The sequence below is a fragment of the Meriones unguiculatus genome, chromosome 10 (genome assembly GCF_030254825.1).
Source record: "Meriones unguiculatus strain TT.TT164.6M chromosome 10, Bangor_MerUng_6.1, whole genome shotgun sequence".
Lineage (NCBI taxonomy): Eukaryota > Metazoa > Chordata > Mammalia > Rodentia > Muridae > Meriones > Meriones unguiculatus.
In genome coordinates, this window is record NC_083358.1 from 103,045,781 (window position 1) to 103,059,090 (window position 13,310).

The window sequence follows — 13,310 nt, forward strand, 5'->3', positions numbered from 1 at the left end:
TTTAATTTCGAAGGTTCTAAATGTTAGAGTGAACGAGACTCCGTTTCTGAGATCTATCTATACCAATCCGAGCAGTTTATCACGCTGGACAGACAGCGGCTTGCCTGAGAAATCAGGTTGCTAGAGTCCAGATCTGCCGTCTGGAGTCATTCAGAGGCTGCGGTCAGGGGGGCCGCTGGAGTCTGGTGGCTAGGAGCGGGGAAAATCCTTGAACATCTGGGCGTCCTCGGAAGGAAGTGGCGTAGGTGGTGGAGCAAACGGACTAAAGAAGAGCAGGGAAAAGCAGACAGTGAGGAGTGAGGGCTTCTTGAGGCTACAGGTTCCTGAACGAGACTACTTCAGAAAGAGCACGGGTTTCCCAAGCCGAGCCACTCCCAGCATGCCTGCAGACCAAGTGCAAACTCAGCACTTCTTGCGGTGCATGCCTTCGCGGGAGCATTTTGTCATGGCAGAAGTAGATCTGTCATTCCGGGCACGGATTCTATTACAAAGGAAAGAGGGTGCGGACAGTCACACAACCGTTGCCCACTGCTCAGCACTTTCTGTAATTCTCACTACAGCTCTTCAAGGTCGACACTGGCGTCTTCAACGAGGTCCAGGCGGGGAAACAGCTCAGCGAGGAGGGAAGTGGTCTTAATGAGCCTGGAACTTCTGGCTCCCTGCCTTCAGAGATGCATTCTTCTGGCAGTTTCCAGTAGACCAGGGGCATGTCTGCTCGGGTAGGAGAGGAGCAGGGAGAAGCCGCTGTAAGGGTGTGGGCATTGGTGGTAATTGGTTGGGTCATCTCTTGGGCTACATTGGAGTTTAAGCCTGAGTGTTATGTGCGTTGAAATATGTATGAGTTGGGGGGGGGGGGGGAGAGGGATTGGCTAGAATTTGGTTCTTGAACCATGTGAATATGCGGGTTGAAGCTCTTACGATGGCAAAGGACGAGAGGGCTTGGATTTTATGCACGGTGTGTGTGTGTGTGTGTGTGTGTGTGTGTGTGAGCTTTGGGATGTGTTGGGGTGCTGGGTGGGGAGACGTCAGCGCCTGGGTCATGTATTCAGGCTGCGGTTTGCTGGACCTTGTGTTCTCCTGGGCACATGGGAGGGGGTGTCAGGCCTGGGAGGCCCGCCCCGCCCTCCTCTGCAGGTGGGCCGGGTCGGCCGCGGGGCCCCGCAGCGCTCGCAGCTCTTGGCTGGCGGCCGCGCCGGGCTAGCAGGGCTGGGCTGGGGCTGCGGGGCGGCGCCGGGACAGGAAGCGGAAAGCAGCAGAGAGCGGCGGCCGCGGCGGGGCTGTGCCTCCACTGCAGCCCAGCGCAGGCCGCGGAGCCGGGGCGCGCAGCCGAGAGCGCGGGCGTGGAGCGCGGCGGGCCGGCGCCGGGGTGAGTCCCGGGAGTGGCTGGAGCGGCACGACGGCCGGGGACTGAGCTGGGCGGGAGGTCAGGCCCAACCGCGCGCGTCCCTGCGCCTCAGCACTCCGACTGGGGTCCGGGGCCTCGGGCTGGGAGCCCCCTCGGCCCCTCGGGGGTCTTGCTTCCTGGAACCCGGATCCTTCCATCCCTGCCCCGGGCTCTTCCGCCGCATCCCACTGCCCCGAGTCCCGGGGCTGCCCGCGCTACCTCGGACGCCCCTTTGCCCAGGCTGGCCTTTGGAGTGCGCCCCTGGTTGCGCGTGCCGAGGCGGCGGCCGGGGAATGACGGCGTGTCGGAGGGAGCGGGTGGCTGGACGCGCCGTGCAGGGCAGGACACGATCGGGGTCCCCGCCAGGGCTCGGGGTCACCTGGCCGGGCTTCGGGCACCCGGACGGAGCTGGCTTGTGTTTCTCCCTTCGTTTACAAAACCGCAGCCCGGAGGCCTGGGGGGCGCGGCCCGCTGCGCATCGCGGAGCGCAACAGGCAGGTAGGAGTTTACTTTCAAAAGCGCCGGGGCGGAGCGGAGAGGCGTGCAGCCAGTCCCAGCCGGAGGAGGAGTCCCTGTCCCGGGCAACCTCGCCGCGCCCGTCCGGGCAGCCTTTGCCACCGGTAGGGACTTAGTTCATCCCGCAGCCATTGAACTGAACCCCCTCGCAACGCGCCCAGGGGAGTGCGAGGCTTTATAAAAATTAAAAGCGTCGGTGGTGGCAGCAGGAGAGGGGCGGAGCCGCAGCCTGGCGGCTCGGTGATGAGAAAGGGGAGACTCGGAGCAGGACGATCTCCGTGTTCACGTCTCCGAATCGGCTGTGATGCCCTGACCGCGAAGGTGAGCTCCTCCTAGAGAGATGTCAGGGCTCTTCATCGTGACGGTTGTGTGGTTGGCGCGTGCGTTTTGATAAAACCCACTTGAGAGGTCTGTGGTCAAGATGCGTGGGTTCCAACAGGCTAATTCTGAAAGCTAGCAAGCTGTGAAGGCCGGTGTTTTTACTGACATGTTTATGTTTTACAGGGTTTGCTGAAAATACTGTAAGTTGTATCACCAATCCACGCTGCTAATTAGCCTTCTCCTTCCAGTGGGTGTGTTGACTATCCAACTCCTAGGCTCTGTGCGTGAGACAGCAGAAACAGCCTGCACCGAGGAAGGCGTAATTAGCCATTTTATGTAACCACTAATTAGAGTTTTTAGAATTGAATTAAATCAGTGTGATAGAGATGGGACTTTGATGTGTGGGAGGAAACTGTTTTATTCTACATTTCAAAGACGTATCCAGGAGCATTTAGCATTTCCGAAGGTTGGCGGCTCCCAGGACGATTAGCCAAAACACCCAGTGTGAAGTTTTCAGGGTTGGCCCTGCTGACAGTGTGTCTTGGTGGCAACTTAATTTGTAAGTAAAATGAGAGGGTTGTGAGAGTGTCAGTTTTTTTTTTTTTTTGAAACTGCCTGCCAAGTCTCTCTCTCTCTCTCTCTCTCTCTCTCTCTCTCTCTCTCTCTCTTGTCTTATTTATTGAGCAACAGGACCAAACCATACAGGAAATTGAGTTTCCTTACCAGGCAACAATTTTGTGACATCGTCTGTGGAAGAATTAATGTGGCAAGTGTGGCAAGTCTGCTTTAGTGTATCCCCTCATGTACACCTAAAGCCACACCCCGCTCTGCCGCTGCTGTAGTTTGGATTGAACGGGCGCTCACCATGCTGGTGAATAGTCAGAGGTCTCATTTGGACTTGGAGGCTGCTCCAGATTAATTTCCTTTCTCCTTAAAGGTCCCCCCCACCCCCTCGACTGAGCCTATGAGTAGGAGTTGAACTGCAGGATTCTTTGTAAGGTTATGTGTGGTTTGGAACAATGCACTATTGTTGCCTGCTGCCTCTCTAAGTAAACAAACAATTCTGGTAATTGCTACATAGCATTCAACTTTCCATGGCTCCCTGAAATCCGTCTCCTGAAAGTCAGACCCTTACTGGGGCACTCGCTTGTTGTGTGTGTTAATTTGTGTGTGTGTAACCTTGTTTCCTCAACTGTGCCCTAGCATTCTCCTTTGTCTCCCCTAAAGACTTGTTCCAGAGATTGAGATATTTCATTAAGTGATGTCAGGCTTACCGCACAGTAGGCGCTTGATGGTAGACTCTAACTGCCATTATTTCAGGGGCATGAACTAACTGTGGCCAGCCCTGCTCCTGCAGGGGTGTGAGTGCTCGGCCACTTTCCATAAGGAGGATGAGATTCTGTGGCTGTGGCTGGACTCTGTTTTTTGCTATCTAGGTCCTCCTGGAGACAGAAGAAGAGCCGCCCTCATCCTCTGCTGCTCCTGCCCCTCCAAATGCCACTTAGAGCACCAGACCTGGCACCGTGGGATGTGTGCTGTGCGTCACATCTGTTTCTGAAACTTCCAAACCCACTAGGGGGCAAGGGTTTGCTTGAAAAGAAATATCCATTATCGATACAGTAACCAATCCATATCCAACTGCCAGGGATGTTCCAGGGGTAACTAATGACTCAAGCAGGTGGCAGTTAGTCCGGGTATGTGAGTTGAACTAGTTGGTAAGCCAGGTAAAATGAGGCTGACATTTTCTTTCCTGATGAATGAACAGTGGCCCATAGCCATACATTTTGAAGAGCTCTGTCACTGGAAGAGGATCATTGGTTTGTCACAGGTGCCTGAGGTCTGCGGAGCCTCATGTCACAGATTTGGATAATGTTTTATCATTTACAGGTGTGAGTTCAGCAAAGTGTCTTACACACTTTGTCATACTCTCTGCACTGTTCTTCCTAACCGGAGACCCTCCAGATAAAGCCACATCTGCTGTTCTCTGGACCCCTTGTACAGAAGTGTTCTACCTTCCCAGGCAGAGTCCCTTTAATTAATAGCTCTGAGGAGAGCTGTTGATGTTCTTATAACTTCCTTTCCATAAAGGTTAGCTTATGTTTACCAGGTCATTATCATAACCTGTTATTTCCCATATATGTTTATTTATTTTTTCTTTTTTTGAGCACTGTTTTTCTCTCAAGTAGAAGTCATATATTTTATTGGAGTAAATGTGAGTTTAGGGGAAGATTCTGCTTGGGGTCACTGTCTTTCACCTTGTTTTAGTACAGGGTGAAGGGGGAGATTCATTGCATGCTATAAGATGCTATCTTGTTCCCCAGGCTCTGTGGTTTGCTGTACTCCGGTCCAGACTGGAGCAGGATGCTCTTGGGCACACGCTGAAACAATGGTACTGGTCTTCCCTGAGCACAGCTGGGCTGTATGTTCTGTTGCTGAGTAAGCTGCCCTGTGAACCAGCAGTACAGCTTTGTTCTGGATAGTTCTGAAGTTGTTGGGTTTTGGATTTTGTTTTGGTTTTTTCTACTCTGTGTAAGCTTTCTTCTGCGGTGAAGGCATGCCTCTGTGTCCTGAGATCGGCACATCTTTCATTCATTCATTCAGCAAATGTTTATTAGGTGCCTCTTGTTTGCCAGTTGCCAGGGAGACAGTAAGGAACATGGTCCCTGCACCCCAGGAGCCTCTTCAGTAGCCTGATGGTCACTGATCACATAAGTGAATGTGTGGCCTGGAAGAGCTGTCAGGAGAGTACAGGCGGTAGGTCGTCTAGATGTGGATTGAAGGCTCAGCAAGGTCTCTCCAAAGAAGTATGTTTATACTGAGAGGGATTAGCCAAAATGGTGTGCGTGGAAAGAATGAGTCCCAGCAGATACACTAGGCTCAGGTCAGGTTCCAAGGGTGGAAAGAACCAGGACCCAGGAGCTGGACTGACCAGACTGTTGATCAAATGAAAGAGTCTGTTTTAAAGTTCAGGGGATGCCATGAAAGGATTTGGAGAAGGAGATTAGATTAGCCTGGCTGCTGGCCAGCCTGGACCAAACACAGTACAGGTCCTGTCAGGGGCCAGCATGATAGACAGCTGCAGGTTCTAGGATTTCCTGTGTTCACTTCTGCTGTATCCCATCCTGGCCACAGCAGCAGTTCATGAGCTTGCTACCCAGGGAAACTGATTTCTTTTTCTTACTTTGTTGTCTTTGCTGATAAAGGTGTCCCTCCTGGCCCTGTCCTGAGTGTTGTTAATTCTTCTGTGTGTACATTCCTTACAGAGATAAGTACCAGGATTTGTGTCTTTGTGAACTCATGGTAGCCCTTACCTGAGGCCAAGCCCTTTCTGGACGGAGTTCACTCTGCCTATTACTAGTTTACTTCCTGACTCCTCACTTAGATCTGAGGTGAGGCAAGAGTTGGTAACCATGGTAAAAACAGAACAACCTAGGAGGACCAGGCTCTGTGTGGGCCAGGGCAGGTGAGGAAACCTGGAGATGTTTTCTAGGTTAGCTCTCTATCACTGTGAGCTGGGAGAGGATGGGGAAGGACCTGAGGACAAGCAGAGCTTGATGGTGGTGGGATGTGTGGATGAGCGGGAAAGAGCACAGCACAGAGTGGGTCCATCCACCAGACAGGAGTACAACATCACTGGCAGAGGGAAGACTAAGCCAGGACCTACGAGAGAGGCTGTGGCTAAGAGCTGAATGAGTGGGAAAGGAGCATTTGGCTGGACTTTTCAGGAAGTGTTTGGTTCCTGTTGTGATCATAATATTTGGGGGAGGGGCTTATTGCTCCTCATGCTAAGGAGTTTATCCCCAGAGATGGAGAAGAATAAGGGGGGATGTGCCCTGAGTGTTACGAGATAACTTGAAGGGGGATGGGTGAAGGAGTGTCATCAAGCTAGAAGCTGCATACCGGCAGAGCTTGACTAGGGCAGATGGAGTGCCTCGTTGATGCTGTCTTCCTAGCATTGCTGAGCAGGGTCTAGTGGCTACTCATTAAATATGGAGGTAAATCAATTCGGTAAGAAGGGCCTGGGAAGAAAAGGATAAGGATGTGATGTTAAGGATTTGAGTCAAGGCAACGGAGGGAGAAGAATGGAGGATTTGGTGGCAGCAGAGAGGGAGGGAGGGATTGCAAACATAGCTTTTGCCCTTTGGTTAGTATAGGCTGGAACTGTGGGATAGAACCTGGGCAAAGGTAGTTGATAGAGTTAGGAAAAGGCTTTTGGGAGGGCTGTTGGGAGCTGTGATTTCCATTGAGGGACATGCCTGGAGTTGCCTTAATGGATGCTCCACATTTTGATGGGGACAAAGAATGATGACCTTCAGCCAAGGCGGAAGGAAATGAAATTGGATTATACTGGAGGTTTTACCTCTGAAGACTTTTTAAATCCTCACAATAATCTTGGGACGGGAATATTAACGGTGACCATTTTTCTGTGGGGCAGAGCAGAAGTGCCTGCCCTGAGGTAAAACCTATAGGAAGTACAGAATCAGACTCAGGGGTGGTATGCTGGGTTGAGTCTACCTTTCTCTAAGATACTCCTCAATAATTGGTGAGAAGTCAAAAATTAGAGTAGAATGGGGAGCCACGTTTCTGCTGGAAGGCAGAAACAAGCGTAAGGATGAGAGGAGTTAATTATGAATCTAGAGAAGAATGCTCAGTTTTCTGAAGAAGGTGCCAAGGCTTGGAATCTGCAGGTCAACACAAAGCCGGGCTAGTGGCTATCAGGAAAGAAGATTGTCTCAGGCTAGGCTCCACATCCTGGCTGTACCTCCTATAGCTGGTTGTCTGGCAGCCAGAAGGCCAGTGAGAAATGAGTCCAGCCCAGAGCAGAAAGGAAGGGAGACTCTAACATTGCTGAAAGTTCACTGAATGGCTGGTGAAAAGCCTGGGACACAGTAGGAGGAGAAAAGGCTGGACCTGCTTAATCCAGGGGCTGAGCTGATGTTTTGAGAGATGCCTGTTTGGTTTCATGTTTAGTCTTTACAATCACTCCCTTCCCCTCAAACAGGCTGCTTGACTTTTTTTTTTTTAATTTATTTTTCAATTATATATTATTTTACATACCGATCATAGCCCCCTCCCTCCTCTACTCCCGGTCTCTCCCTCCCACTTGTTTCACTCTACCCCCCCACTGCCTTGACTTCAGAAAAGGGGAGCTCCCCCCCAACACTAACCCCCTACTGCACATCAGGTTGAATCATCCACTAAGGCCAGGCAAGGCAGCCTGGCTAGGGCAAAGTGATCCAAAGCAGGCAACAGAGTCCCTGTTGTAGACAGCACCCTCTCAACTCCACATGAAGATCTAAATGCCCATTTACTGGGTGAAAACCCCACAGCTCAAAGGTTAAAATGCCTTGTTTCAGTACCCAGCTGACAGTGAGCAGGTAGCCTAAGGGGCAACCCCATTCTGCCCTCCGCAGCTGAGCCTTGGGTGGGGTAGCCTGGAGGGAGGGGCTGGCTCTCCGCCCTGCTGCTCTCTAAGCTTTAGAAACCACCAAAGGGAGTCCTCAGGGCCATCCACTCTTACTTTTACCCAGTGCATCTGGTGCCCACGCTGAGTGTTGGCACCACCGTCAGCTCATACAGGCATCAAAGTACTCCTGGTGCTCACGTGTTTTACATGGGACTTCAAAGAGATTGCATCGTTTGACTGAGGTCCCACAGCTACGAAGCGAGGCAAGTCTGTGTGTGTTTATAGCTTCATCCTGGGAAATGGTGGCTGGTCCATCAATTCCTGATTGACAAGCAAGCACACTGAGACTCAGGAAGGCAAGGAAAGGGTGATCACAGCTGGCTGAGCTTCCTAGGTTTTGGTTCTTGATGGCAGACGGCTGTTAAGTAATAACGTGATGTGGAACAAGAGGACCAAGTGTCGGAAGAGACTGCTACAAGTGGCATCAAAATGGGAAAGTAGCCACAGGCAGGGCCAGGGAAAGCAGTTCGCTCTGTCATTGCTCTATGTACGGCCCTAGCACTCCTGAGCAGCCTCTCCTGGCTGCTTACAAACGTGGTTGTGAAGTGGATGAATCAGTGCAGTGAGCAGGGCTTGGGGAAGGAGTGCAAGGCTCTGGCCTTTGGATTTAAGGCCATAAGTATCATTTCTTACAAATATGTGCTAGTTAGGGGGTTGGCTAAACTCTAAGATAATCTCTAAGATAAATTCCTAGTGAAATCATGAGCTGAGACATCTAGGACAGAGCAGGTTCTCTGTGGAAACAACCTTCTCCTCCACCTGGGAAGTGACAGATGCTATGTCTACGGTGTTCCCAGTTTGAAATTTCTCCCCGTGTGGCTGTTGCTGAGGTCTGGGAGCCTGAACCTCCTCCCACTTCAGGCAGGAGTATGGCCTGTCTCCTTTGTTTTCCTTCACGCTTACCTCACTGGCTCTGTTTGTAGTCTTAGCCTCCAGGACAACTGCAGGGTGGGGAACCGTGTTGGGCCCTAGACCAGCCTTGGGAGAGGGGTGCAGGAAGAGGCAGAACTTAGGTCCGACTTTCTCGGGGTGAAGGCTGAGCAAGTGGAGGCTCGGGAATGTACTTGGGAGTGTTTCTAATTTGTTTTTATTGCAGAGCAGTTTTTGAGGGAAGTGGGAAAGGACCTGGGACCTTGCAACTCATAAATCACCTTTGCTGATGTCCCTGCGTAGTCCCTTCCATACGTGATTGTACATCATTGTAACGGTTATATGGATTTGCTGGCTACCTGCAATCTCGTATCCTGCTTGTTAATATCTCAGTTCTTTATAGTTGTCATTTTGTACAGAGATGTGGTCTTTTCTTTGACTGACCGAATCATATTTTGCTCCAGCTATTCCTTGGCTTGGGGAGGTGTTTACATTGCCTCTAGCTTTTTATTTTCCTAGGCAGCAAGGCAATAGTGGTGGTTGTTGATTTTTAATTATCTAAGATAAATTTCTAGGAGTTTGGGTTCTCAAAGAGACTAAGGAAAAAAAAACTTTAATTGACTTTTGGGAAATGATGGCCAAATTGCTGAATAAGTGATTTTCCTGAGCGTTGTTTTTATAACTGACAGTTGCAGGTGGGGTAGACATTTGTCTGGGCGTCTGTGTGAGAGTCAGTTAGTTTTACAGCCAAAGCCATGAAGGTGCCCAGGTCTCTCTCAGACTTTCTTCCTGCTGTTGTGATGTGTGGTCCAGCTTGCTGGACACCCCACTTGCCTCTCAGATGCCAGAAAAGCCTGTTCCTGGATGACTGGTGCATTTGGAGGTTCGGGTTTTATGTTGACCGCAAATTCTGTAACAGGGACCCCAGAGGACAGTTGGCTGTTCTCCGTCTTTGACTCCGAGGATTGATCTCTCCTTTTTCTCCCCTTTCCAGAGTCCTGTTGAAGAGTAGCGTCTCTGTGTCCCACAAGGCTTTCGGAGCTAGTAGGTGAGACTGCGTGGGAGAACAGTGCCTGCTCCTTCGTCAGAGGAAGCTCGCCATTGCTATGGATACCGAATCCACATATTCTGGATATTCCTACTACTCAAGCCATTCAAAAAAATCTCACAGGCAAGGGTACGTAAGTGACCCACCCGTCCACCCTCGTAAATGGGAATGCCTGCTGGTCGGTCAGTAGGGCTTCCTGTAAAGAGAACCAGTTCTTCAGCGGCCAGCCTGAAGGCTCAGGATGCCGAGGGTTCGATCTGCTGGTGCGTGAGAAGCCAAGCTGTAAGGCGGTTGGCATGCTCGGAGGAGTCACCACACTGCCAATTTCCATTTTATAGCTGCCATTAGAGTTGATGGCCTTAATGTCTCACGATTGGTTTTAAATTAAAGTTTCCCCGGCAGCAGAAATGCTTCTCATTTCTAAGTACTTCTTATGGATGTCATTTCTCTCAGAGCTTTACCAATTCTGTAAGTGAAAATTAAAAAGCCGATGTTAATTTGTTGCTTCACCCGAAGATGCTAACTCACAGGCATCTTCCCCAAGAGCATCTCAAACATAAATGCGCATGCGTGCACGCACATAGGTGTGACTGGCCTGGCATCTGATCTCTCTTTGACTAGTCTTCAAAGTGAGAAAGCCTAGTGGGCTCTGAAAACAATGTCCTGAGTCTTGGGGCCAAATTCTCCTTCCTCTGCTGAATGAAGACGCCTGCATTGTACTCAGAGTGTCATGTGCATTCTGACCTGCAGAATGGTTGCCAAGTGGGGGAGTGTGTGTACATGGATGAATGGATGAGCAAACAGCTTAGGGACGAAATGGTGGTCTGTACTATGCAGAGGAAGAATGCAACTGTGAGATGGGTCTAGGGCCCTCCTTGTAGAGCTAGTGAAGGCTGAATGAAATGTGCATGGAAAATGATTAACTCAGCCCATGGTAGGTGGTCCCTCGCTAGTAGCTGTGTTACTGCTATTTATGGCCTTGCTATTTCAGCACCTTTGTTTGAAGGTGACAACTGATCCTAGCTCAGTGACCCAACTGTGGCCACAGCTGTGTGCTGTGTGGAAATGGTGACCGTCCTGGTGTTTGCTCTTCCCAATGAGCAGATCACCATAATCTGTGCCCAGAATAAGATGTACGTTCCATGAGTCCAGTGTGAACAGCCACACCTGGAAAGCAGCCTGCAAGTGTTTTCCAAGATGCCATGTGTGACATCTTCAGAGAAGGGGCTCTTGGCAGTGGTGACTTAGGGATGGGGAATTAGCCACTTAAACTGTTTCTCTCTACTAATTAGTATCTTGTAATTTCTTAAAAAGTGAATGGAGGCCACATAAAGGGGCAGAGGCCTTTAGTCCTAGCACTTAGTGGGCAGAGGCAAGCAGATATTTGTGAGTTGGAGGCAAGCCTGGTGCGCATAGCAGGTAGAAAGTTCCAGGCCAGGCAGATCGGGCTACACAGTGAGATTCTGTCTTAAAAGAGATGATAATAATAATAAAGTGAACGGAACAAAAATATAAAGCTTTTCAAAGATAATGCTCATGAGGCTCCATTATCTTAAGGGAATGGACCTCTGGGCATTTTGTTTGTTTGTTTGTTTGTTTCTTTTGCTTTATTTTCTAAACATTTCTGTATTGTTTGTGTGCTGTGCTAGAGCCCAGCTTGCCTTTCCAGTGGGGACCCAAGACACTTGGTTCGGGTGCTTCGGGGGCAGGGAAGGAGAAGGCCTCTAGTGACACTACAGCCCAGATCCGGAGAAAGCCCTGTTTTAAAAAATAATCACAGATTTTGATCAGTGGACAAACTTAACAGATTTATTATAAAACACTAGAAACGGCTGTTCCCAAATACCTGCTTTTGGGACCTAACTGGAAAAAGCAGCTGGCCTACAGCGTGTCACAGGCTTCCTCTTCCATACAGTATGAATGGGAATTTGGGGTTCCTTTGGGGGCTGGGGGGTGAGTAGGGTGGCTTTAGAATGGAGCCAGCCTTGGTTTCTTTTGTCTGCAAGCCCACCAAGACTTGCACACTTCAAGGCCCATTGCTGCTTTCTGCTGCTCCCTAGGCCTCCTGGGGACCCAGAAATGGATTCTCTAGTGCTGTTATGGGAACTGTAAGAGACTATAACTTTCAATTAAGATGACATGCAGAACGCTTAGTTCTTTTCTTGATCCCTTGTGGAAAGTACTTGGCAAATGTAAGTTGGAGCTGAGGCTTTTAATCAATTGATCAAGGAACGCTGCAGAGCGCCTACTGGGAGGAGAGCTGTCTGGCACTCCAGCTGGCTCCCAGTTGATCAGGGACTATTGTTGAGTGCCCATTCCAAGTGAGTGAGGGGTTTGAGCTTAGGGCTGAGTAAGTGCATTTGGTGGCTCTTTGAAGCCCTCTCTCCTACTGTTGCATTGAATTGTCTGAGGGAGGACCACAGAGGTCATAAGGAACTATGGGGCAATGGTTGTAATCCACTCACAGTGGAATGCTCAGCCAAGGCAAGGACAGTGTCCAGCAGCAAAGGAGCCCTCCGCAGTCATGGGAGCCAGCTGCCTCAGGCATTTCTTGTCCCAGGAGTGCTCCGTGACAGCCTTCTCTGCTTGATGATTTGTGGGGAGTTTAAATGGAGGAGTAGGAAAAGAAAGGGACCTGGTCTTTTGGTAATTTTAGTGCAGCTCCAACTCAGAAAGGAATAATGAAGTGCCTGATGACACTGATTGTCTTGGAGGATTGGCTACTGTCCAAGCCGTTTTCAGACAAAGCGGTCACTGATGCCTGTGGTCTCCAGAGAAAGTCCAGTTCTCTCTGTTGAGAGAGTGTACAGACTATAGCCAACCTCATCTAGCCTTTTGGTTTCCCATGTCAACAGCCACTGGAAGCATTAAGTGCCATTTGGGGAGTACCTGCAAGGTCCCATATGGCCAGCTTCTCCCATGCTCACAACAGTCCCGGAATAGTGGAAGTTGGGGACTCTGCTTCATAGGTGGTGGAACTGAGGCACAGAGAGGAACGTGCTTACCAGACATTGCCAGGCCAGTAGGATCCCTCGTCAGGTTTCAGGCTTGTTGGTCCTTCGGAAGGAACGGGCACCTTTAAAGGAAAATGTGACTAATACGCTCTAAAATGAATTGTTCTAAAGGGCCGCCCTGGCAGTGGAGGATTCCAGAGACCCAGAGCCTGTTTGTTCCACGCCCAGCAGGCCTAGCAGTCCATAGGCAGTGGACAGGTCGTGAGTGGGTGGGGGTAGAGGAGGGAAGGGAGGAGTAACCGGTGGGATGGCTTTCCCCATTTAGAAACAGACAAGCAGCAGAACAGGAGGAAATAGCCTTCCCAGGAAACGCTGACTGTAAGTAGGGACAGTGTGGGAATCTCGGGCTTTCCGGCTGGAGTTGTGTGTGTGTGTGTGTGTGTGTGTGTGTGTGTGTGTGTGTGGCTGGGGAGGGGGGTTTACAGCAGCTCCCCAGGGCTCGGCCAGCGAATTATCTAAACGATGATGCATTTACCTGGGCACATGGTTGCCTCTTGCGTGCTGCCACTTGCTCTCTCCACCCTCTCACGCATGTGTGCATGTGGATACACTTATCTTTGCACAGACAGGCTTATCTTTATTCCTGTGGACCCAGGAAGCAGGAAGACAGATTCAGAGATAAAGACAGAGATTCCTGTGGTCGATGAAGCCGCCCAGAAAGGGCCCTCGGGTGATCCTTACGACTCAGGC

General features: G+C 50.4%; 1 protein-coding gene across 4 annotated transcripts in view; it reads left to right on the forward strand.

Annotated features, from left to right (window-relative positions):
- Positions 1–448: 448 nt before the first annotated feature.
- Vangl1 (VANGL planar cell polarity protein 1) overlaps positions 449–13,310 on the forward strand; it is a 46,237-nt gene continuing 33,375 nt past the window's right edge. The window contains exons 1-2 of one of the 4 annotated variants that reach the window (XM_060392965.1): positions 449–719; positions 9,553–9,735. In XM_060392965.1, coding sequence (XP_060248948.1) covers positions 9,665–9,735 — 71 coding nt within the window. In that variant the 5' untranslated portion in view covers positions 449–719; positions 9,553–9,664. Of the gene's footprint in view, positions 720–1,098; positions 1,367–1,773; positions 2,222–9,552; positions 9,736–13,310 lie in introns of those variants that run through there. The other 3 variants (XM_060392963.1, XM_060392966.1, XM_060392964.1) reach the window with 3 other exon arrangements.